Source organism: Drosophila biarmipes, chromosome 2L (genome assembly GCF_025231255.1).
Source record: "Drosophila biarmipes strain raj3 chromosome 2L, RU_DBia_V1.1, whole genome shotgun sequence".
NCBI classification, from domain to species: Eukaryota; Metazoa; Arthropoda; class Insecta; order Diptera; family Drosophilidae; genus Drosophila; species Drosophila biarmipes.
The window spans coordinates 5,322,809-5,345,877 of record NC_066612.1 but is presented as its reverse complement, the minus strand read 5'-3'; the positions used below and the strand labels follow the sequence as shown (position 1 = coordinate 5,345,877).

The window sequence follows — 23,069 nt, the reverse complement described above, 5'->3', positions numbered from 1 at the left end:
AGTTACCAGCTATCGCTTCTTATCTAGGGCACGAGACCTAGGGATATCTCTTTGTGGCCTCTCTTTGTACTGTTATTCAATTGAGGCACGTGATAAGGAGTAGTTAGGTTCCCTGACCTTCTCTTTCGCTTTTCAATGAATGGTTATCAGAGAAAGAATTTTGCCAGTTTATTGTTCTCTTTCCTGATAATGAAAGTAATTTCGCATGACTAAGAGCTGGGGAGTTCCCTTAAATAGAAATCTCTTTAGAGGCAGAATACCAAAAGCTTGAGCTTAGGAGCATGGGATCATAGATCTTTCTAGTTGGTTCTGAAGAATTCGCGTTTCCCCCACTACCCAACAGAACACATATAGCTTCGTTTTTAGTTGTTTTTTTTATTATTTAACTTTTACTGTGGTTGTCACAATTCTCATCGGGTTTAAATTAAATATTCCACTTTGTATTTAAATTAAATAATAAATTGTCCTATTTAAAACTTTATAATTAACATAATTGTAGTTTTTAGGTCTGTACTTTGTTGTTTTGTAGTTGCTGCTGTTTGCTGCCGGACTGTGACTGAACACAATAATACAGTTGGACATCCTGCAGAGATTGTTGGTGAGTTGATGAGGACAGCACCTTACTTGGTGGCCGACTTCAGGTAGGCGATCAGGTCGCCGCGCTCGTTGGGCTTCTTCAGGCCGGCGAAGATCATCTTGGTGCCGGGGATGTACTTCTTGGGGTTCTCCAGGTACTCGAACAGGGTGTCCTCGTTCCAGGTGATGCCCTTGGCCTTGTTGGCGTCCGTGTACGCGAATCCGGCCGCCTGTCCGGTCTTGCGACCGATCAGTCCGTGCAGGTTGGGTCCCACCTTGTGCTTGCCGCCGGCCTCAACGGTGTGGCACTGGGCGCAACGCTGCACGAACAGCTTCTTGCCCTTCTCAACATCACCAGCTGGCACGCCCATTGTGGATTATGTAGATTGATGTGTTAACACGGACTCGACTGTGGGCGAAAAGATAGGGAAAATGGGTAAGTGATCAAAGCAAAACACTTCACAGTACTTAGCAACAAGGGTTTCTTAATAACTATTCTTATCAAAGTTGGTTCCCAAATTCATCATTGGTATTGGTATTGTTAGGCTTAAATGCTTCACCAATTACTTCATTAGCTATATTAAGATTCTTATCATTTTAGATCTATTAAATCGGATAGCACGGGTTTCACTGAAAAAAAAAACGATCTTCTTAAACTTCTTGAACTTAATTTTTGTACTTAATTATTCCAAAGTACACTGGCACAAATATTTAAATATTTTAAAAAACTTTCCATAAACTAATTATCATTAAAACATGTATATTTCCATAGTATTGCTGTGACTTGACACATTTCCTTCAATTTCTCTGTGTGTAGGGGCCGTGAAAAATATGTGCCCCTTGCCCCGTTATGTAAACAATTGATAAGCTGGCTGCGGAAACGGAATTATTATAATCGCTCATGCTAAGTGCATTAGTCGGCTGTTGCTTCTGATAAGGCTCTAATTTTGTATTATCTAACTGAGTCTGCATGCCCATTGCCATTGCCCTTCCACTCCCCCTTTCTCTTATATTCACGCGCGTGTGGGGCAACGTCATCAAAAACACAGACTTTAAAAAGCTTCAGACGCTGGTCACATGTTGTTGCCCCCACTCTCCCGCCCCTTCGCCAATCGTCGAACAACTATTGCGTCAGAACGGAGTCGCACAGCAACAGGCTAACGAGTTCTACAGGAAGCATCATATGAAAAACGTTAGTTTATATAACTAGTTAGAATCTATGTAGTTAGAATTCCCAGGGTCTGTGCTAATTGCCGGCTAATAAGTTGCATGCAGCCATTTGAACTTGGGAGAGCAAGGTGCCGTTGCAACGAGTAGGTCACCTACACAGGCACGCCACTACACTGGGAGAAATCAAACGAGGTCAAACAAACAGATATTTAGCCATATCTAGGAATATATATAATTTTCACTTGTTTATACGTAAAAACTGGTTTACAATTTTATACTTGTAAAGTAATAAAAATCTGTTATATCATAACCCAAATTTCTCTCTGTGTACAAAGCATGCACTTGGAGAGTGAGTGATGGCAGAGCAACAACAATGTCAACATCCGATTTGGCCTTGATGAGAACTTTTCAGTTAGTCTCAGGGTGCGAGTGCGTGTGTGAGAGGGAGAGAAAGTGCAATTGGAAAATTGGAAGCAGGCCAAAGGCAGCTGTTTTGGCTTTTGTGTGGGTGTGGGAGAGTGAGAACAAAGAGATGACTGCAAATGGGGCCAACATCCAAGTTTCCCTAGGAAAGCGAACGTTACATAAGCCTCCTAGCAAGGGTGAAAACTACGTTTTTTGCCATACAGAAAATGGCACACTGCGGGAAAAAAACCTGCTTAGCAACCACGTGGCGCGCTTTTGAACTCCAAAGCTACAGCAAAAGCAAAGGCAAGCAAAAAGATTCCACGAATTGATATGTTTTTTTGCCAGACAGCGCGAGCGAGACAGACGATGATCGGGTTCTACTCTCTCTTTGCTCATGTAATCAACGCTCTCTCGCGATTTTTTCAATGGCAATGTGACTTTGGATTGCTATTTTTACCATGCCACTAATAATTAACTGCTAAATTTGGCATTCATAACTAAAAATCTAACAAAAAACCAGTAAACAACTTGGGGATAAGTCGGAAACCGCACTATTATACACACACACAAGGACGCGTTTATGTAACCTGAATCATCCCCCAAAAAAATTAAATTTGCATGCGAATAATTTTCACAGCATTTCACGGCTGTACATTATGCAATCTTAGCCACACGGAAGTGCTTTCCTTATTATCTGTCTGAGAACTCGCTAATCAATAACTACTCAAGGTATTATTTACGTCACTTGCACATCCGAAAGGTCCACCCACTACTTACATTGAACACAAACGTCGAGCGTTGCCGATTTTTCACGAATGACCGCTATTTTTGGTGGTCTCTTTTTTTGAAATTAGAATGCGACCGTTTTTAGCCTAAAAATAAATACCAGTATATACCATGCTTTTTAAAAATACCAGAAATATTTCGTTTATTTAAAAATGATTTCTTTTTATAAAATAAATATAAAATATACATGTTCAATGAGTACTAAGCTTGGCTAAGAGTTTCATTTGTCGAAATATCGTTTTCTTTGTAATGTACCAAAGTTTTAAAATTTAAGCCGCAATGCCTGTAGCATTATGTTATTCTTTGAGCCTGCCGCTCATATATATTTAATTTTTTTCTGATATTTCTTTACCAGATGAGGTTTTGCCACTACTATGAATTTGTTTTACCTTTAAATACACAATAATTAATATTAATCTATTTGCTAGTAATAAAAAACTGGCAAGATTGTAGACCTAAAAGTGTGACCATATAACCGCATCTGTTGAAAGCTGGCTGCTTTAAAACTCCTACAAACCAATTTTCCCGCGCAATTCCAATTCAAAATCGAAATCTTAGTTTCATCCACTTTAATTGAATAAAGAAGAAGAAAACAACTTTTAAATATTATTGGGAATGGGTTTGCTGCCGGCTTAAAATAAACTAAAGCGACAGCGAAAGCTTTTGAATGACTTATTTAGCGCAGTGTTCCTGATATTACGCCACCGATCTTGTTGCTTCGCAGGCTTTATCTTTTACTTGTTCGTCTTGAGGAAGGCGATCAGATCGGCGCGTTCTTCAGCCTTCTTGAGACCGGCGAAGACCATCTTGGTGCCGGGTATGAACTTCTTGGGGTCCTTGAGGTACTCGTCCAGGTTGCCCTCCGTCCAGGTGACGCCCTTCTTCATATTGGCCTCCGTGTACTTGTAGCCCGCGGCGGTGCCGCTCTTGCGGCCCACGATCCCGCCCAGGTTGGGGCCCACCTTGTGCTTGCCACCCACATCGTAGGTGTGGCACTGGGCGCACTTCTGCACGAAGATCTTCTTGCCGTTCTCCGCGTCACCTGCACCCATCCTGGAGCTCTGAAGACGAGAGGAAAGGCTATACGTTAGGGGATACTTTTTAATTTGTAATTGAGATACTTTATCATACTTATTTTGATTATGTTTTCTAAGATTGATAATTATTCGAACCCAATATATTATAATAAGATATTTTATGTCTACTTTACATATATAATCATATTTATTTTTATTCTGTAGCATCAAAGCAAGTTCCTTAATTTTTTTTGGTAAAACGTTAAAAAAGTGCAAGTACCACCCACCTGCGAGAGAGAAAGAGAGCGATTCTCTTGCCCCTCTCCGGGCTGCACAACGTTAGACGGAGACAGCTGCAAATGCACGAAGGCAGAAAACGAAATTGGGTCAGAAAAATAAGAAAACAAAAACTGAATCAAAATGGGTATTAAATGAAAAGCAAACAAGCAGCTCGAGAACTTGGCGGCACTTCTAATGGGAAAAGCAACCGAAAGGTAATTCAATTAGCAGACACAGGCCTGCCGCCCCCTTTCCACCCCTCTTTCGACCAGCAGATGCACATGTGCTTTGAACATTTCCTTTCAATTAAAACGCATTTTACGCACTCCCCTCGGCTGTTCCCCGCTTTTCCCGTGCTTCTCCTGTGGCAAAAACAGATGCCACCGCAAAACAAAACCAAGAAAACAATATAGGGGTGATATACGCGTACGCATGGTTAGTACTCCACTAAAAATTGGTTAGTCCAACTCTATGGTTTGGTACAATAAATATTCATAGGAGTATGTTCAATATACCAAAAATGTACCCTATAAAAGGAAAGGTTTTCCAGTTGAACATCTTAAATCTTTTGTAAGCTTGTACCTTAATTACTTTAATAGACATCTCCTATACTAAATCATAAATCATGAACGAGGTAAATATTATTCTGGTAAATGTCGCATTTAGACCAGTGACATTTTCCAGGCGACTCTCCAATGGCGTCAGGTGTATCTGTATCTGCACCCTACCCCATCCATCCACATCCGCATCGCTCCATCCTGGCTGTGAGCTAACCTAATTTACCCCGAGCCATAACTTACCCGCAGGCAAAACTATCCTGGCCGTTGGCCCGGCTTCCTTTGCCTCCTGAACACTATAAATAAATGGCGCAAGAAATTAAATTACGCTTGAACGGGCCCGGCAGAATGTGATAGTGCCCAGGGAGCGGGCCGTGGGGCGGGGACATCATTGTTTACCAGATCTATTGCTGCGGAAGTCCATAAAAAGGTGAGAGGTTGCTCCGCAAAGGGGGTTTACAGAGCACGTCGGGGAGGGGCAACAAAGGACAGTCTGGGGGGGATATCATAGTACTGATAAGTACGGATGTGCCTAGGGAAGTGCGGATATTGTTAGGACACAATAATAAAGTCATAGAAAGAATAGTGAAAAGATAGAATATTGAATGAGCCTCCAAGTAAATCCCCAAATATTTAGAATACCTAATAAAAGATATTAGCTTCCAAAGAAAGTAGAGCAGATACTCTGGGAAAACCTTGAAGTGTTCAACTCGAGTTGTAACCATGGCAAGTCTTATACATAATGTTTATTAGGAATTTCTTCGAGTACTTCAGACTTGACCACTGGAATTCGAGTTTAGCTTTTCAGCCTCCCCTTTGCCTCTCCGCCAAATCCTCGGTCAGCGGGTTACCAAGAACAACGCTTTGGCTGTTGCGCAATTTGGCATGACTTTGATATTCCCGCCAAGCCACACCCCCAAACTACACCCATGAAGAGCCACCTCCCCCACCTCCACAGCCCTGCCTGTTCTGCATGGCAAAAACCCTACATTTCTTTCTCGTTTCCCTTTTGATTGCGCAGTTGAACTTTTGTAACGTGGACTTAGATTGAAATAGATTCAAAAATTGGGTTTAATAGCCTCTATTGAAATTAAAACTAAATATATATGTTTTAATTAAATTTTAAGATGGTAAGGTATTTTCTTTTTAACTGACAGATACATTACTTTTCAAGATATTATTTGTAATATCTTATTAGATCAAGATTTTTTTTAATCCTTAAAGATACCTTTATAAAGATATTACCAGAACCCTTTAGTAACACGATCTTGTTGGGCTATATGAGATACATCTCGAAGATATTTTACTATTCCTATACCATTTATTAGTTTGAGTAGATCTTTTATTATTACTAAAAATCTAAGGATAAGGTAATTTTCTAAAGATAATATTTAACACATTTAATAAAGTGATCTTGTTAGATATTACTGTTTTAAGTAGCATTACAATTTTAAAAAATTCTTTGTTTTAACTATAATGATACATATTTAATCCTTAAAGATACCTTTATAGAGATATTACTTAAGATACATCTCTGAGATATTTTCCTATTCCTTTACCATTTATTAGTTTGAGTAGAGAAGTAGCACTGTATGTGTTACAGCATGTTTATACTACGCGCTTTTCACTGCTCTGGCTGCTCCTCCTGCTTCTTCGGGGCTTTCTTTTGGGGGTGGTGGGGCTGGTGGGGCTGGAGAGATGGCTTCTTTTCTAGAACGAGGTCGCTGACTGCCCTTCAACGCTTTCTGCTTTCTGTGCCTGCGGATGCCCGAAAGTTACATAAGCCCCAGCAAGAACAACAACACCGCTGGTGCGGTGGCTTCGCATTCTATGCTGAGAGCGGAGAGGCCACGGGGCCACAGAGAGCAGGGAGAGAGCAGCCCCAACATAAGTGACACACAGAAAGCAGGAGAGAGCTGCAGCGCTGCGCGAGAGAGCCACGCTGGGAATGTGTGAATGAAAAATGGCTAAAAATTCTCCATTTCAGGCAATTTATAACTGTTCCCTGCTGCAACTGCACTGCTGACGTCGCTGCATCCGTACTCATGGATGTGCCAAAGTGGTAAAGAGGGGGAGGAAAAGGGGTGGTGCAACCTTTGAGATTATTGGATTTTGCAAAGATTCAGAATATGTATCTTATTATTTATTTATATATATTTATATTTATTTATATTTATACTTAGATAAGATTTTTATACTTTTTGGATTTTATGAATCATAAAAATTCTTATTTGGTAAATTAAAAAAATAATTAAATATGAATATACACTTAAATTGATCATACAAAATTGGAAAACACCTAAATTTTTTTAATTTTTCAAGCGCCCACTAAGTGTCATCCCTGTGGAGGGGGCACTAACAATGCAACAAGCTTACCTGCTGGCGCCTCTCTCGCTCTCGATTGCTCTGTCCGCTGCTTGTTGCTCTGTCGCTGCTCTGCCCCCACCGTTTGGAGCTCTCTCCGCCGCGTGCCTCTCTCAAAGAGCGCTGCTTGGGGCAACTGTGGCCGCTGCTCCGCCTGGCGCTTTCATTCAATCAGCTGAGTCCGCGGCGTTCGCTTCTTCTGCTCGACTCCTGTCCACCGTTGCACAGCGATCGAACACACGCGCCTTTCGGGAAAATCGCACAAGTTTTCGAGTTCGGAAAATCCCTTGAAAACAACAAGACTCGGCGAGAACGGAAAATTTGTTGGCTGCTTGTCACCTACGAAAAGTATCTGTGTTCTGGCCACTGCCGTCGACAGTCGAAAGCACTTCAGCCAGGGCCTACTTAGCTGAAGGAGAAAAACCAAACAATTTAAAGGGCGGCCGTCGAAGGAGCTGCCAACCAGCCAACTACGGTGAGTTGGAACGACCGTTACGAGCCAGTGTTGTGTAACGCGCTGCTCTTTTACGCTGCCCGTGTCCTTGCGAAGGCTGCACGTGTCCTTGAAATGCGTCAAGTGGTTCCTACGACGCGCTCTCTCTCGCACTCTCTGCCCCTCTCTCTCTGTTCTTTTTACGCATTTTACGTAATCACGCCTGAAAGTTTTTTGTTTTTGCGTCTTTCCTTTCAAGCGTAAATCTCGACTCGTTTTTCATTTGGTTTTATGGCCCCCCAATCCCAACCCCATTTCCCTTTCCATTTCCCCACCCCCAGTTCTTTGGCGTTTCCCTTGCAAATTCCGATTTGAACCAGAGCTCTGCGACTCATGTGCTTCCTGCCCAAAACCAGATTATCCCTCATAAGGGTCTCGCTTCTATCGGCGAAGGACATCTGCATGGGAAGAGGTTGGACCGCAACTTGAAGGGAAAATCTATTTCTTTATTTATTTTATGCGAAATTGATTAACTTGTGGGCGAAAATTGGCTTGTTACGGGGGTGGGGTAAAATATTATTATAAAAAAAGGGTCCACATGTTAAACTGCTCTAAAAACTCATAAAAATAAATGTTCTAAGTAGGTTAAGTGCCAGTCGAAATAGGAAATGCCATTTTCTAGCCATAAAATATACTTCTGTGAGGTCTTTATATTTTCTTTGCTTATACATTGTAAATTTCTTAAATATTTAATATTTTCTTTGCTTATATATTGTAATTTTTTTTAATATTTAATATTTTCTTTTGCTTCTCTATTGTAAATTTCTTTAATATTTAATATTTTCTTTGCTTATATTTTGTAAATTTCTTAAATATTAAATATTTTCTTTGCTTATATATTGTAAATTTCTTCAATATTCAATATTTTCTTTCTTTATATATTGTAAATTTCTTAAATATTTAATATTTTCTTTGCTTATATATTGTAAATTTCTTAAATATTTAATATTTTCTTTGCTTATATATTGTAAGTTCCTTAAATATTTAATATTTTCTTTGCTTATATATTGTAAATTTCTTAAATATTAAATATTTTCTTTGCTTATATATTGTAAATTTCTTTAATGTAGACATTTTGTTCTGCCGTTTTAATTTGTTTATGGTACATATTCACATAGGTATTTACGCAATGGAGTAGTTTATGGTGTGGTTGAACACATAAAGATTGAGGCAAACGTATGTACACATTCTAGAAATATTTAAAAATATTTTATAAAAAAAATGATTTGTTGGCTTCTACGTTTAATAGAGTATTGTTAGTTTATACTTTTGGAACTTTGATTCAATCTGAACTGTTTTATTTTTCCCTTGAACTTCAATGTTATATGATATGACATGAGCTGCTCGACTGAACTTTATCCACATCTTACCAGTTGAGCCCCATTTTCTGTCCCATTGACTAGGCATAACCCTTCCCGGGACCTTTGAAAGTAGCTCTCATGCGAACTGAACCGCACAATCTCAATTTCTTTTGGGCTTCCATGAGGCGTTGGCTCACTGCCCCTTCTGGAGGCAGCTGATTACTGTTGCCCCATGTGCTCGCCGAGGGGGTTCACACAGAAAGTTCTCAGAGGCTTCCCCGGCCCCACCTCCTGGCCTTCAATTATGTCACTTCATCTGTATTCCACACACCAGTCAGCCAGACATCTGAACCGAGCTGAGGTGCCGCCCCCTTTTTGGCTTCAGTTTATTAATCATCTGCGCCTCTGTTTATGCCTTGGCATGGCACTGGCATTTTATATAGGCCAATGGGCCGAACTGTATGTGCGGCATGGCCTTTTGTCGTGGGCCGCACAGCTAGTTCACATGGCGAGCCCAACACCAATTACAGCATAAATGTTGAGGAATCGCTACGATTTAATTAATTTGCCTTGTCCTGCTGGCAGAGACATTAAACATGAAACTCAATGATTAATATGCATCGTGCCATCGGACACTTGGCCATTTAATCGAGCACTCACTGTTGTCTCCGCATGAAAAGCGAGTGCATAACTCATCTGTACCCTATCTGCCATCGGATTCCCTATGTGGGTCAGCCCCGTTGGTCGTTCGTTTCTTATCATATCGTTAAGTGCACTTGGTGTCCCCCAACCATAACTATAGCCAACATATGGGGCATAAAAACCCCAAAAAAGAAACACAGAAAAACTTATCAAACTTTGGGCCGTTTGTATTGCATTTATAACACTCGGAAACGCGGGGAGGGCGCCACAAAAGAGAAAAGGAAATCAATATTTGCGCTTCAAATAATAAAGCGAGTGGAGGAAAAGCAGGGCAACAAAGGAGATTACAAACATGAATCGCTTTTCCCGGGGGCGTGGGGTCGGGAAATTGGGGCGGACATGAAGTGCTTGCCCGATAAGCAGGGCGAGCTCTACCTAACTACTCCCCCGACTTGCCACTAAGTGCATTTTTATCAACGGGAATCATGCAAATGTCATCGATGACATCAACAAATTTGTGGCCAACTGAAAACCGAGAGATATATTTAGGAAATGAACTGTCAGCGGAAAAAGCGCTCGAAATTGGGTGAAATGTTCTTTTTTAAATGTTGAAAAATTGGGTTTTAGAACTTTTAATTGCTTGAAATGAACAAGAAGTGGTGAGAAATATTTTTAGAATTTGTTTACTCAAACATTTTTCAAATAACACTGGTAAAATCTAAGAGAAAATAATATTTTATGAAGTGAATAATGACGCTAAGACAAGTTTTTATTTTAAAATAAATTTCCTAAAAAGTCGTTGATGAAGCCGGATGTGATAGGCGCAAACCTAAAGCATTTGCTAACCTATTTAAGCCAATTCCAATTAAACCATTTTATTGTCAATTTTCCCAATTTATCTACCAAATTTCAATTACCCACAGCGGAAATGGCCTCGAAAGCCCGAAATGAGCCTTGTCACTCAGATTCCGATAAAAGTTCACAGCTGGGTTATGGATGGGAATGGTTGGGAGGGTTAGGAGGTCTGGGATGGTTAGAACCCAAGTGAATTTTCTCCCTTCCCCTGACTGATTGAGATTAGCTGAAAATTAATGACAAGCCATCAGTCTAGGGCTCACAATGAGCCCGAAAAACAATTTTGCCAACCAAAAAAAGCAAACAAAAATGCTAAGCCAACAACGATGAATGGCATAAATTATTTACAACAGAAGTTGTTGAAAATTCCGAAGCGTGTCAAATGGAAATGGAAAATGGTCAGTGGAAATGAGCAGCGAAATGGGGAAGCTCAAGTTTGACAGGAAAGCAGACAGACAGGGGGCGGAAGTGGGCGTGGTCCGTCATGTCAATTAGATTTAATCGAAAATCGATGCCCTGCTGCTCGAGCTTGCACTGAAAAAGGTCACGAAAAGGTTGATACCATATGCAAAAAGCCGGGGTCAAGCCCAGTGACCCCTGCCCCATCAGTCCGATTTTCCAGCGGGCTAAGTGTGTGTGGTCTTCAAAATTTCCACAGCGTCATCTTTGTTTATTTTATGGCCCCTCGAATAAGTGTTCTGAATTATGCATTGACCACGATTGGAAGCACTTGAGGGGGAAAGACCCAAGGAGAAAACTCATTGCGAAGTGAATTGCTTCGGTCAGCACAGAAAGTTTTAAAGTCATCGAAAAGTGGGGCAATGTGGGCTTGGGAAAACTTCTGAAGATGTTGTGTGGTCTTCGACTTAATTGGAAATCCTGACAGAACAAACTTTGTAGTCCAAAAAAGGGAGTTTTTAAAGTTTTTAAGTAGTTTTTCTAATTTCATTTTTTTGTCGGATGTAGGAACTTAAATATTAAATGTATCCGTTGTTTCTGCTTAGACACACTTAAAAATATATAAAAGGTTTATTTAAAAATTTTAAAATTTGAATTTAATAGGAAACTCTATTTTAGATAACTTAAAATGTTAAAAAAAAATCAGGTAACAACAAAACCAATATTTATTTACTACTTTGATCTCATTATTTTTTAATTAAATCGCACAAATTCTCATGTTTTATATTAAATATTACAATTTTTTAAATTCAAAATGCATGTATTTAAACCTTCATGATTTTATCAGTGTATTTTTCTAAATATATCCAAATAAATAGGAAAAAACCATTAGGAGATTCGCCAACGAAATGTTGGCAGATGTATTGTATTTTGCCATTCATAAATCTTTCGCTTTCAAACAAAGATACTTTTGTACTAATGCGCGAAAATGATTCACTAATTGCTTGTAATTACTTGAATTTCCTAATCAATTAGTACTATTTTATTTACTTTAAAGTTTAAACACGGTGTGTGCCCTTCAATTGAAATTTAATTAGGTATTTTCCTCATTCAGATTTTATGGGTTTCCTATGCACTGCATTGGGTTGCCTTCATTTGAATTTCATTGGGACATTTTCCGTTGTTTCATTAATTTATTTAAAACGACTTAACGAGCCATAAAACGATGCCCCCCATCAGCGAAGCGATCTCTGGCCCAGTCTATACGTATTTTGCCCCATCTATCTGCCTATCTGCCTTTGTGAGCCGCATTTCTTATCAGGGGCATAGAGGTTTTCCCATCATTATGTAAGAGCTTGGTACGGCCATAAAACCATGCTTCAGATCCACTCCCCCTCTTGCCCCAGCCAAGCTAACGAGCTGCCCACAAGGGGCCTTTGGCTTCAGCTAATGACCGACTGGCCCAAGCTGACCGCGCAATTTCTTTTGGCCAACTTTGAACTTCGCACAGCCCGTTCTTCGTAGCTCTTTCCTCTTGCTTCGACTTTATTTTTGGGGGGCCTCTTGTTTATTGGCTTCTCCGTCGCCTTCGTCTGAGGTCTTGGGGCTTATTATTGTTTACGCTGGCATTTCATGCGCAATAATGGTATAATATTTGCATTCGTATTGGCGTACGCGGCGTATGCGTAATGGCCGTGCCAAAAGAACAGGAAATGGAAGTGGCCATTGGCCGTGCTGCACATGGGCACCCTGGGCTCTTCGCACTCCGCGTAATGGTTTGTTTGAAAATGTATTCATCCGTCTGGGGAATGTTTTTGCTACGCTCGAGTGGGGGATACGAAAATATTAAGGTGCGATTTCGCAATGGGTCAGGGTCTGGCTTGTTGATTGCTGAAGAATGTGTGTGTTGGAAACTACAAAAATATACAAATATGTTTAAATATTTAAAACATATTCGGGTATATTCATTAGGCACGCTTCATTTAAATGTAAAGTGTTTCTATAACGACAAAGATATTTTAATCTGACGATCCCGCATGTGAAGTCTTCGCCTACATAGTTTTCAGAATATTTAATAACACTTTAAAAAGACTCTAAATTCAAACTTTCTTTATTAACTCTTACCCGAATTTTGATTAAATAGTTACTATACATTGGGTAATGAATATTTCATAGCTTGTATCTTAACAGTTTAAGCAAACTTAATATTAAAGAGATATATTCCTAGCGATTTCTTTTCCTCCAACCTAAGCGTTTGAAGAGTTTTTTAAGATTACCTTGGGTACATTGACTTAAGGGCCAGCCTAATTGTGTGCCATTATATAGGATTTTGCGGGGCTCAGCCTAAGGTTTTCCCTGCCAAAGTTTTCGCCGAACAGCTGACAACTGGTCTTCGGGCTGCTTGGGGATGTTTCTTCCGCTGGCCCGTGACGTCTAACAATTTTCCATTTAAACGGCTTTGTCTGCGATGTTTGCATCCCAGTCCAGCTGCTCTCCATTGTCAATTATATTTGTCTTTCTCAGGCCGAGGTGGCCTCTCCCGGCCCAGTCTCCCACTGCCGCTGTGTTTGTTCTGTGTATCCGAAAGATACTTGCAGCTTAGCTGCATGTAGCTGGTGTTCCTCAACTAACCCGCAACATGGCAGTTTTTCTTTCTGCTTTTTTCGGTTAATTTACATGACAACACGTTTCGAAAGTCAGTCAACAGAGGGCACAGGAGGTGGAAAGAGGCGGAGGAGAGGGGATAGTGGTGGTGTAGAGTGACTTGTAGATGCAGATACATTCGCTTGTAGGTTGCAAGTTAACTAGACTGTTACAGTGTCGCAGTTGCCAGGGGCAGGGAAAGGGGAAGGGGATGGAAAACGTAGGGCACTTGCCGCCTTTTTTGCGGTTTCCCCCCGTCCCAAAATGCTTGACTGCGGTTCTGGGCCAAAAGACAATGCATCTGCTGGCTACACTTTTCTCCGCAGCTTCGTTTCACTGCAGCGCCTGCAATCGGGGAATTAGCATTCTTATAAATATTTATTCAGGTTTTTCCCATCTCCTCTACGCTGTGTATCTTCGCCTCTTTGAACTCCCATTATCGGCCAGTGTGTGTGTGTGTGCGCTGTTAATATTTATGATTTATACGTGGATCTCTCGAGCACTGCCTTCTAATTCAACTCAAGTTGAACGGGTCCCCAACTTGCCTTGCCACCGTGTGATGTCATTTGTTTGCTGCTTCTTGGTGAGATCACAGCCAGATTTTGTCATGTAATGCCCGCTGTTTGGGGAAAATACAGAGGGAGTTCTCAAGGATTTCGATCTATTATTTAAGCCCCATTGAATCAATCAACCGGCCGACAACCAAGTGTAATATGCGTACTACAGTACGGCCTGACCCAATTAGATATCGTTATCTATTTACAAAGATCTGAGGCTGTAGCTTGGAGTCTAGGCCTCTCTATCGGTGTCTCAATTTCGCTCGGTTTTCAAATTACAATAGCAGCAGCCATGCCAATCAGCTGCACTGAGAGAAAGGGTGACCGTAGATAGAAATAGAGTTTAAAAGAGTTTTTAAATTAAAAACTACAACTAAATACTATGTGAAATATATGAAATAAATTATAAAATATTTAAATTAAGGAAGCAAATATAAGATACGAGGCTAGCAATATAAACTTTAAGTTTTCTACTTTATACAAAAATTTAATTTTATGAAAACAAAGTTAAAATCTTTAAATAAACTTAAAAGTTTGCTAGAATTTTTCCATATTTTAAACTAATAAAACCACAATGGATGAAGAATATTAAAAAAATATTTAAACTAAAATCTTAATATTGGCTTTTACTACGTTTTTAATGAGGTTTTAAATAAAAAACATTTATTAAATTTGATAATTGTAAATTTTGTATTTAATGGGAAACTATTTATCAATCAAATTAAAAATTCTTGATTTAAGCCACAAGTAAATCTTAATGGAAAATGTCTCAATAATATTCATTTTCTCTGCGTGTAGCATGAGTGGCAAGTGATATTGAAGCCTCATTAAGACGGATGTCAAAGTGGGCGGATGGGCGGCCGGGCGGTACAGTGGGTCTCGGTGGGCGTGGCAGTGGGGCGCTGTTTGTTGTGGCATCTGCGGTCGTGGCAGTGTCAGTCAGCGAATCGCTCAAGTGGCACGCGCTTGATAACAACACCAAGTCGAGCTCCCAGCTGCCATGTTTCCCGGTCCCATTTCCCATTCTCCATTCTCCAAGGGGACACAACGCACTGCAAGGCGGGGAGCATTCATTTGAAATGCAATTGAAACCGCCAGAGACAGTCAGTGACATGACAGCAGATAGCGGTATGCGACAGTGGCGACGATAATAATAATAACGATAGTGGGAAAAGTAGTAACCGCCGGTTTCCATTCACAGCAAGTATCTAAAAGTGAGCAGGTTAGTGGTAAACACGGTTCTAATAACACTAAGTGGAGGTAACCAGGTCAGATAGTAAAAAGCTAGTAAAGCAGCAGTAAAAGATTGAACCAGTGTGGGAAAACAAAATATAAACCAATGACACTAGGTGTTAGAAATACACAAGGGATTTTTATGTAAGTAATGTTAATGTTGCTTAACAAATAAAGATTTTGTAATCTTTTAGTAATATTAAATTATATTTTGTAAGGTATTTTGTACAATATCTTAGTTATAAATATATATTAGTGTTGGAAAGGTGTTTATATTTTTTTTGTGATCTAAGGAATACTTTAAATGTGGGTAAAATCTAAGCCAGAATTATTGAATCTAGTAAGAAACCTTCGCTCGTCGGTCCAAGAAAATGTCAACAGCATTTCTGTTTAGCCAATTTACGAAATCGGTTTAACTAGTGTTATCAACGGCGTTTCAGGCATTCGCAGCTGTCATGTTCGCCCAAATGCCAAATGGCAAATGCCAACTCCCTTCTTTGGCTTTCCAACTGCCACTTTTGAAACGAGTGACGGAGGGAAAACTGCGAGTTGCAATGGAAAATGCATGAAAAGCACAAATTGATAATTGAATTTGGCACAGGCTCAAACTGCTGTTTGCTACAATATACTGCTATGTACCGCCAAGTGGGTCAATGTGAGCCGGGGTGACAAGCAACAAATACATGTGTGTATAGCAAAAGTAAAAAATCACACACATCAGCGGCGACACAAAATTGAAGCCAATTAGGAGGAAAATGGAAAATATTTGTCAACCAGCTGGAAACTAAACTGCAACTGTAGGTGTAATAAAAAACCAGGAAATCTATCAAGATTCACATCACATTATTAGCTGTTCCTCGGCCATGATGGGCCCTAAAATATGTCAAGCTGTCTGCGTGGGCGATACAACTTCGGGGCAACACAATGAGGGGCCACAAATTACCGAAAAGACAGCGTCGTCATCGAAGATATTCGATTTCCAACACTCGACACTCGTAAATTTCCCCGGAGCTGGCGCCCAGGATATTGAAATATACTCATGACCCGAGGGGCAGGCACGAAGACCACGAATTCCCGTGGATATACACCAAATCTAAAGTGTGGCATGTTCGCACCCATTTCTCCACTTTCCCCCGGCTTTCGGTTAATTTAACGGCAATAAAAACATCACGCATACGCCCCGCGGTGCCAACCGATGGTGGATGTGGTGGGGTATCCAATAAAACGACCGCCTTGAAAGTGTCATCGATGAGATAGGGAGATAGAGAACAATTTCATTCATTAGTTGGCACACCAACAAGAATTAGCTCGCTTTGGTTGGGTACTGTAAGAATACCCCCATCTCAGTCCATGTATAGTTTATCTACACAGAAAAAATTGTGACGTTCCCATCTGAGCTGGAAAATAGAACGACAATCAAGTAGTATTGAAGGTTTTATAACTTAACAACTAAGCCATTAGTCAAATTGTTATACTAAATCTTTTTAATTCTTCTTTTCTTACCATTTCGTTCCCAAATTGAAAACATAGATACCAAAATTAACTTACACGGCTTTTAAGAACGATCCGAATTCAAGAACAATGTACTTGAATATGAATATTGAATTCTTTTAAATATTGGAAACTGCTCAAAAATAATTATTAATATTTTAATTTATAAATCATTCTTAGTATGTATTTTAGTCTCGTTCTTTGTTTAATTTGATCTATATCTTTTGGAATATCAATCCTCAAATGGAATAATAAAAGTTAAAGCAGGTCCAGCATTTTATTTCTGAGCTCTTTTCTTATTATTATTAATGTTTATCTTTATTTTCTTTTATTTTTAAAATTTATGACAAGCAATTAAATCAATTTATTTGTTTAAATTAGCTTTACATTTTTTACATTTCGAATCGGATTACGCAGGGATTTCGCAAATATAGAAATTACGTTTTGAGCACCTCGCGTCATTCATGTAGAACTCAGCACTTCCTTGCAGTTCCACACAATCTTCTATATAATCTTCTGGGCCTCCATTGTTAGGTTCGCCCTTACTCCACTTCAAGAATTTTGCATCCATGCCTTTAAAGTCGGATTGAAAATCGCCTTCGTCCTCGCTGTCAGTAACATCAATCCAATAGTTATTGTCACTGCTCAAGTGCTCAGCCAGAGCCTTCCACTCCTCTTCATTTTCAAGAGTCGCAAGATGTCCTTTCCTTTCAGCACATGAGTTCTTGGCCTCCTTCCAGGACTCCTCATTGTCCTTCTCAATATAGTAATACTTTTCACCAATCTTCAAATTTGTTTTGATACTCGGGCTGTTGGCAATTTTGTTTTCGATGGCGGTCAGCTTTTCCACTAGTTCCTCGAATTTGGAAGTCAGCTTCCCCAGGGTATCAGCCAACTCCTGCTTGAGCACCACCTCCAGCTTGTCGAATTTCTCACCAATGGCGTTTTCGTTGGCAACAGGCTCGTTCTTCTCCAGAGCCCGCGATATTTCGACTCTCCGCTGGGTGGGCAAGTGGTTTTCCAATCTCCGAATCCTCTCCTCGAAGGCATCACTATCAGCATACTGCCGAGCTTCCAGGGTCACCAGTCTGCGCTCCACGTCACCGGGGAACTGTAGTAAAAAGGTCTAATGACAGCTTTTGGGCAGCAAGTTAAGCCGATTGCCTTACCAATGCTACTCCAAGAGTACTTTGGGCTAGCAGTCCCAAAAGGAAAATTAATATAAAATCACGCATTGCGTAAAGTCAAGATCGACCTAATGGCTTTGTAGGCTAAACTAAAATTCAAGACTGAATCAATTTGCACTGATTCCCGACATTTATAGGCCTCTCATTGTCTAATCATATATAGATTGACCCCAAGAGAGTCCGAATTTGAAATCTGCCAAAAAGCAGTTCAGACTGGCTCCATTATCATCTTATCAGCATCGAATTCAATCCTAAACAAATCGAGGATGCTGCTAGGAACGTATGAAACAACAAGAAGTTAACTCAACTGGATTATTATATGTCGACAATTTATGTGACTAATAAACGGATGATAATATTTTTAATTCTTAAAAATTATGTCTTAATTGTCGTTAATATAAAAGAAATTATTTTTATATGCTTGCAGAGGCTATAACGTATTTATAGCTTTCTTATCGCCTCCCCTATACTTTTCCGAATATTATAAATTTAAATTCCTAATCTAAACAAATGATGTTCCTGGTGGAAGAAGAAATTGCCATCAAAAGCAACGAAGCCTTATAAACCTTAGTGTACAATTTTGGTAGCACAAAAAATAGTATTTTTTGGAGTAAGTCAAATGTATCTGAATACTTGTTTGGCAGCCAAAAAGTGCGGCACGAGTTGTGAAACTTGAAAGGCCATTAGAGTGGGGTCGCGCAGGGGGTACTATACCTATACCTATAGCTATATGTGGGCGAGTGTCGTGCTGGCCCGCTAGCTGGAAGGCGCCCACGCCATCGCGATCTCGCGCCCCATCCCCTCGAACGGACAACACAGCAGCTGCATTCGAAGTATTCCGGAGATTAAAACGAAAACGGAAAATATTTCCCATTCCCGAAATGTTTATGTCACAGCCGAGGAGAAGAAATGGAAACCCGTGCAGAGGCGTCTGTGGAAATGGAGCCCAAAAGGGGGCACTGGGTGGAAATTGGGAAAATTTACGAAAGACTTCCATAGGAAATAGAGTTGGAGACGATCTTGGAAGCCTTTCTATTATGGAAACTGTGGAATTTCAGATGGAACTAATTTGGAGGCACAACGGCTTTTCCCTAAAACAATTTATTTCATAACTTCGGTTAGAAATAGTTCGATATTGCCATATTACGATTGCAAAGTGCAGAGTAAGAGTGGTTCATGGTTATATTTGGAATGCCTTTGATATCATGAATATAATAAACAAAAGCCTATGCAATTGTGGCATTTGAGTGCTATTTTCCCCATGCCACCCACTGTTCCCCCAAGTGCTCGTCGGCCCGGCTATCTGCATGATCTCAGCATTATAATGAGCCAGGCGAATGCGCAGGCGTATTTTGAGCGGCGACAAGATTGCTTACAAAACACACAAAGTGGAGTGATAATATTTAGCAAGAAGCTGGGAGGAAAAGCGATCCCCCAAATACGAAACGGAAAAACAAAACAATATTTTATGAGGTCGCGTGTTCGCGACAAGCTGCTGTCGCAGTTTTTTATTACTATCTGCTTGATACATGGATCTGTTTTATGGGCGGACTGCACTCTTCGACTGTCGCCACGGATACATGGCCCGGGATTGTAAAACTTGGCTGGGAATTGAAATTAATTTGCTGCCCAAAGGCGGGGAGTGGATGGCACATTGCATAATTACCAGTGACGTAGAACACACACTGTCTTTCGACTATGTAATCTTTTTTACAGGCAAACAAGGCGGGATTTTGTCCAATTAAAACATCAATTTGCAGCTCTTGGTAAACTTTACCTTGCGCACATGCAGTCTCGCTTAAAAAGCTTTACAATCCGCAATGAACATGGCCTCAGCCGGATCTGGAAAAACTGGAGCAGCCAAAGGCGATTTGGGCCCTTCGATTTGGGCCTCTTTTGGCCAAACCACTCACACTCCAGTGCATGTGGGCAAGGTCGTCAGCTCCGGATGGGTGGGCTGCACAATGCCCTGGGTGTGTGGAGCCAATGGAGCATTGCCACTAGAGCTGAGCATGGTTGTTGGGAAAAACTAGTTAGTTTTTATGGCTAGCTGGGAGGGCAACATTCAAAATAGAGTGGGGTAGTGAAAGTATTATTATTATTTGGGGTCTGTTAACCTTAACCTTACTTAATTCGTTTTATTTTTATTTATTTTTAAGTTTTTACAAGCAAAAACCAAGTTCCTATTATCAACAACAAATTTATAATCATATTTTTATTGAAATTTTAATCACATCTTAATTTTCCATAGTTACAGGTTGTAATAAAATGTAATTATATGTATGGTGATATGATAGGATATACAAGATGATAATAAAGTATATCCTAGATTCCGCAGAATGATCCCTAAAAAATCAATGAAAAAATCGTTATAATTAAATTAGATTAAATATATTAAGAAATTAATACTATTTTATCTTAATATTACATTGAATAGATAGATAGTCTTAAAATCACTTTCTCTTTCATCTAATAACCTTTTAACTTTTGGCAATTTTTCAGGATTTGACGATTGTTTCCCTTCTTTTAAATTTAAAAAAAACCAATGCTTATTAAATCAAATCGCATATATTAGGAAATGGATGTTATTTTACAATATACCACATTTTTTTGAGCAGATATAGATTCTGAGGAAGAGCTCTAGAAAGTACTTTGTCATTCACCGCATCATCTATCTATCAGTAAGCTTATCGCTTTGGCTTTTTGGGGCTTACTCACTGTTTTAAATGTCATAATACATGTTTCTGAATATATTAAATAAAAAGTTCTAATTAAATCAAATTTAAAAGAGAATTATATTATGTATGGATTTTACCTACCTTACTTTTTTTTGTGGGGTATGGACACTGAATAGATTGAAAACACCTTCCCATTCCCCACATCAGCCTGCGATGCCCCATTAGTCAGCTTTTCGGTGGGGATTTTTGGGGATTTGCTGACTGCCGCTCAAATGTCACGGCTGCCACTGGACAGAAGCGAAGTGGAGTGATGCTTGAGGACTGAACCATTGACTTTCGATAACACTCGACCCGTACTAATCCCCCGCCTTGTGTCTTCTCCTTGCAGCCCGTGCGTTTCGTCCCGTTCCACGCTTGTGACCCCGTAGCCCACGTCCACTTGTGTGGCGTGTGCACCCAGAAGCCGCCAAGACGACTTACTCGATAATGAAGATGAGCTCGCCCAGGATCATGCAGCAGAAGCGGAGCAGCAAGTCCTCCAACTCGTCGCGGGTCTCGATGACCACCTCGACGGCGGAGGAGAATCTCCTGGAGTCGAAGCTCTTCAGCTGGATGCGCCTCTTCCGCTTCGCCTCGCTGCTCTGCCGCGCCGAGTAACGGAGCTAGTCTATAAGAACGAGGTCCTTCCCATCCCCCCCAATGCAGAAACATAAATGGTTAGGCATATAACAGATACTCGAACTAGTTGCCGCTTTTCAGTCAAGTTTTCCTATATATAATGAGACACCAAGGGAGAAACACCAATCTATATTGTCACCCTAACCTTTCCAGCAACGTAGCGTATGGATACTACCAAATGAGTACTCAAAGATACACCTCCTCCAAGCAGAAATACCATGTTAAGTTTAAGCTGAAAAGCAAGGAATACCACAGAAAATAAATACCCAAGAAAATAATACAACGTTTAATTTAAGCTCCTTTTCGGGAAATCGAAATCGAAACCGACTCCTTCAGTTAGCTCTTCACAATTAAGTCAATTTTTAGTGTAAATTCCGTTGCATCGGAATTTCTCGCGCCTTTCGTACCTTTTGTATTGTAATAAGTGAAATGAAGTATGAGACACTTACAAATCGCAAACTACAAGCAAATAAATATTAAATCATAATCCACTTATTGCGTTTATTCGGGTTTATTAGTGCTTAAGTTTCGAGAACAGCCGACTACAACACGAGGTATATATATATTTTTGTAATTACAACAATGTTTTGCGTGTCACAAACAAAAAAAAAAAAAGAAAACATCAAGAGAAAACGTTTATGCAAGGCTATTAAATAGATAAATATATATTAACTAAAGGAGCGAGCAATTGAGCCAGTACTAACAATAACAAAACAATGTATACACACATGTAGAGGAATATATTTACACATCAAACTCGAATCGGAGTCTTTGCAAATGCGCTTATCCAATAAATATTAACACTAACTCACAATAGTTATCCAAGCCCAGCAATATGAGAAGTGCATTTAACCCAAAGAAGTTGCCAAACAACACATTAGCAATGCAAACAACACAATAACGATGAAAGCATATTCGTTTCCGTACAGCCTCAGACAGTAATAGAGAAATACCAAGGAGAACACTACGAAAAGAAAAAAAGCAAATACATTTATCAGAGATTTTCGAAATTCAAATTTACTTATTAATTAGTTAGTAAGCCAGAATCGGAATGCAACCCTGCAAGCATCAACATAACGGTAACAACGGTAATGCCAAAACAATGAGAAACTGTACTAGAACATAGTAATATCACTGCAGCAGATAATTGTTGAGAAAAATGCAATAAATCGATATCGATCAATAAATAAAGTCTTTAAGCTGTTGAGTGTTCAATGCAAAGCAAGTTTTCAGTTCTTATTTGGGAGGGCTAGAACTTAAACCAAAATAATTAATCAAACATGGAAACTAAAATCAAATTTTTGCATTTTTATGGGGTTAAAGTTCATTTTTTAGTTATAGTATAATCATAAAAGATGGGGTTAACTTATTGGTTTTTTAGCATTACCTAAAAACAGGTTTTTTAAGTTTGTTGTACAGAAATTAGTCGTTTTTTAATTTCCCGCCTAGTCGATAACAATTCGATAGTGCAACATATGTTCAGTTCTTATTTGGAAGGGCTAGAACTTAAACCAAAATAATTAATCAAACATAGAAACTACATTAAAATATTTGCATTTTTACGGGGTTTAAAGTTCATTTTTTAGTTATAGTATAATCATAAAAGATGGGGTTAACTTATTGGTTTTTTAGCATTACCTAAAAACAGGTTTTTTAAGTTTGTTGTACAGAAATTAGTCGTTTTTTAATTTCCCGCCTAGTCGATAACAATTCGATAGTGCAACATATGTTCAGTTCTTATTTGGAAGGGCTAGAA

General features: G+C 39.7%; 4 protein-coding genes across 5 annotated transcripts; 1 reads left to right on the top strand and 3 right to left on the bottom strand.

The window, feature by feature from the left end:
• Nucleotides 1–355: 355 nt before the first annotated feature.
• Nucleotides 356–3,023, bottom strand: LOC108034343 (cytochrome c-2). Its single transcript, XM_017109230.3, has 2 exons — nucleotides 2,932–3,023; nucleotides 356–985 (listed from the first exon to the last, which is right to left on the bottom strand). Exon 2 carries the CDS (start codon nucleotides 945–947, stop codon nucleotides 621–623), a length of 327 nt encoding a protein of 108 aa, XP_016964719.1. The 5' UTR covers nucleotides 948–985; nucleotides 2,932–3,023; the 3' UTR covers nucleotides 356–620.
• A 471-nt stretch (nucleotides 3,024–3,494) lies between these two features.
• On the bottom strand, nucleotides 3,495–7,311 carry LOC108033688 (cytochrome c-1). 2 transcript variants are annotated; one of them, XM_050885622.1, is made up of 3 exons: nucleotides 7,169–7,311; nucleotides 5,036–5,324; nucleotides 3,495–4,001 (listed from the first exon to the last, which is right to left on the bottom strand). In XM_050885622.1, the coding sequence occupies exon 3, from the start codon at nucleotides 3,990–3,992 to the stop codon at nucleotides 3,675–3,677; it is 318 nt and encodes a 105-aa protein (XP_050741579.1). In that variant the 5' UTR covers nucleotides 3,993–4,001; nucleotides 5,036–5,324; nucleotides 7,169–7,311; the 3' UTR covers nucleotides 3,495–3,674. The 2 variants fall into 2 exon arrangements, with proteins under 2 accessions (XP_050741579.1, XP_016963663.1); XM_017108174.3 differs by lacking the exon at nucleotides 5,036–5,324 and having other exon boundaries at nucleotides 7,169–7,306.
• Nucleotides 7,312–7,498: 187 nt separating this feature from the next.
• On the top strand, nucleotides 7,499–22,534 carry LOC108033697 (uncharacterized). The gene is made up of 2 exons (XM_017108201.3): nucleotides 7,499–7,631; nucleotides 21,024–22,534. The coding sequence occupies exon 2, from the start codon at nucleotides 21,122–21,124 to the stop codon at nucleotides 21,290–21,292; it is 171 nt and encodes a 56-aa protein (XP_016963690.1). The 5' UTR covers nucleotides 7,499–7,631; nucleotides 21,024–21,121; the 3' UTR covers nucleotides 21,293–22,534.
• Nucleotides 16,980–18,285, bottom strand: LOC108033676 (C-type lectin domain family 3 member A). The gene is made up of 2 exons (XM_017108130.3): nucleotides 17,940–18,285; nucleotides 16,980–17,881 (listed from the first exon to the last, which is right to left on the bottom strand). The coding sequence occupies exons 1-2, from the start codon at nucleotides 18,003–18,005 to the stop codon at nucleotides 17,180–17,182; spliced, it is 768 nt and encodes a 255-aa protein (XP_016963619.1). The 5' UTR covers nucleotides 18,006–18,285; the 3' UTR covers nucleotides 16,980–17,179.
• Nucleotides 22,535–23,069: the final 535 nt, after the last annotated feature.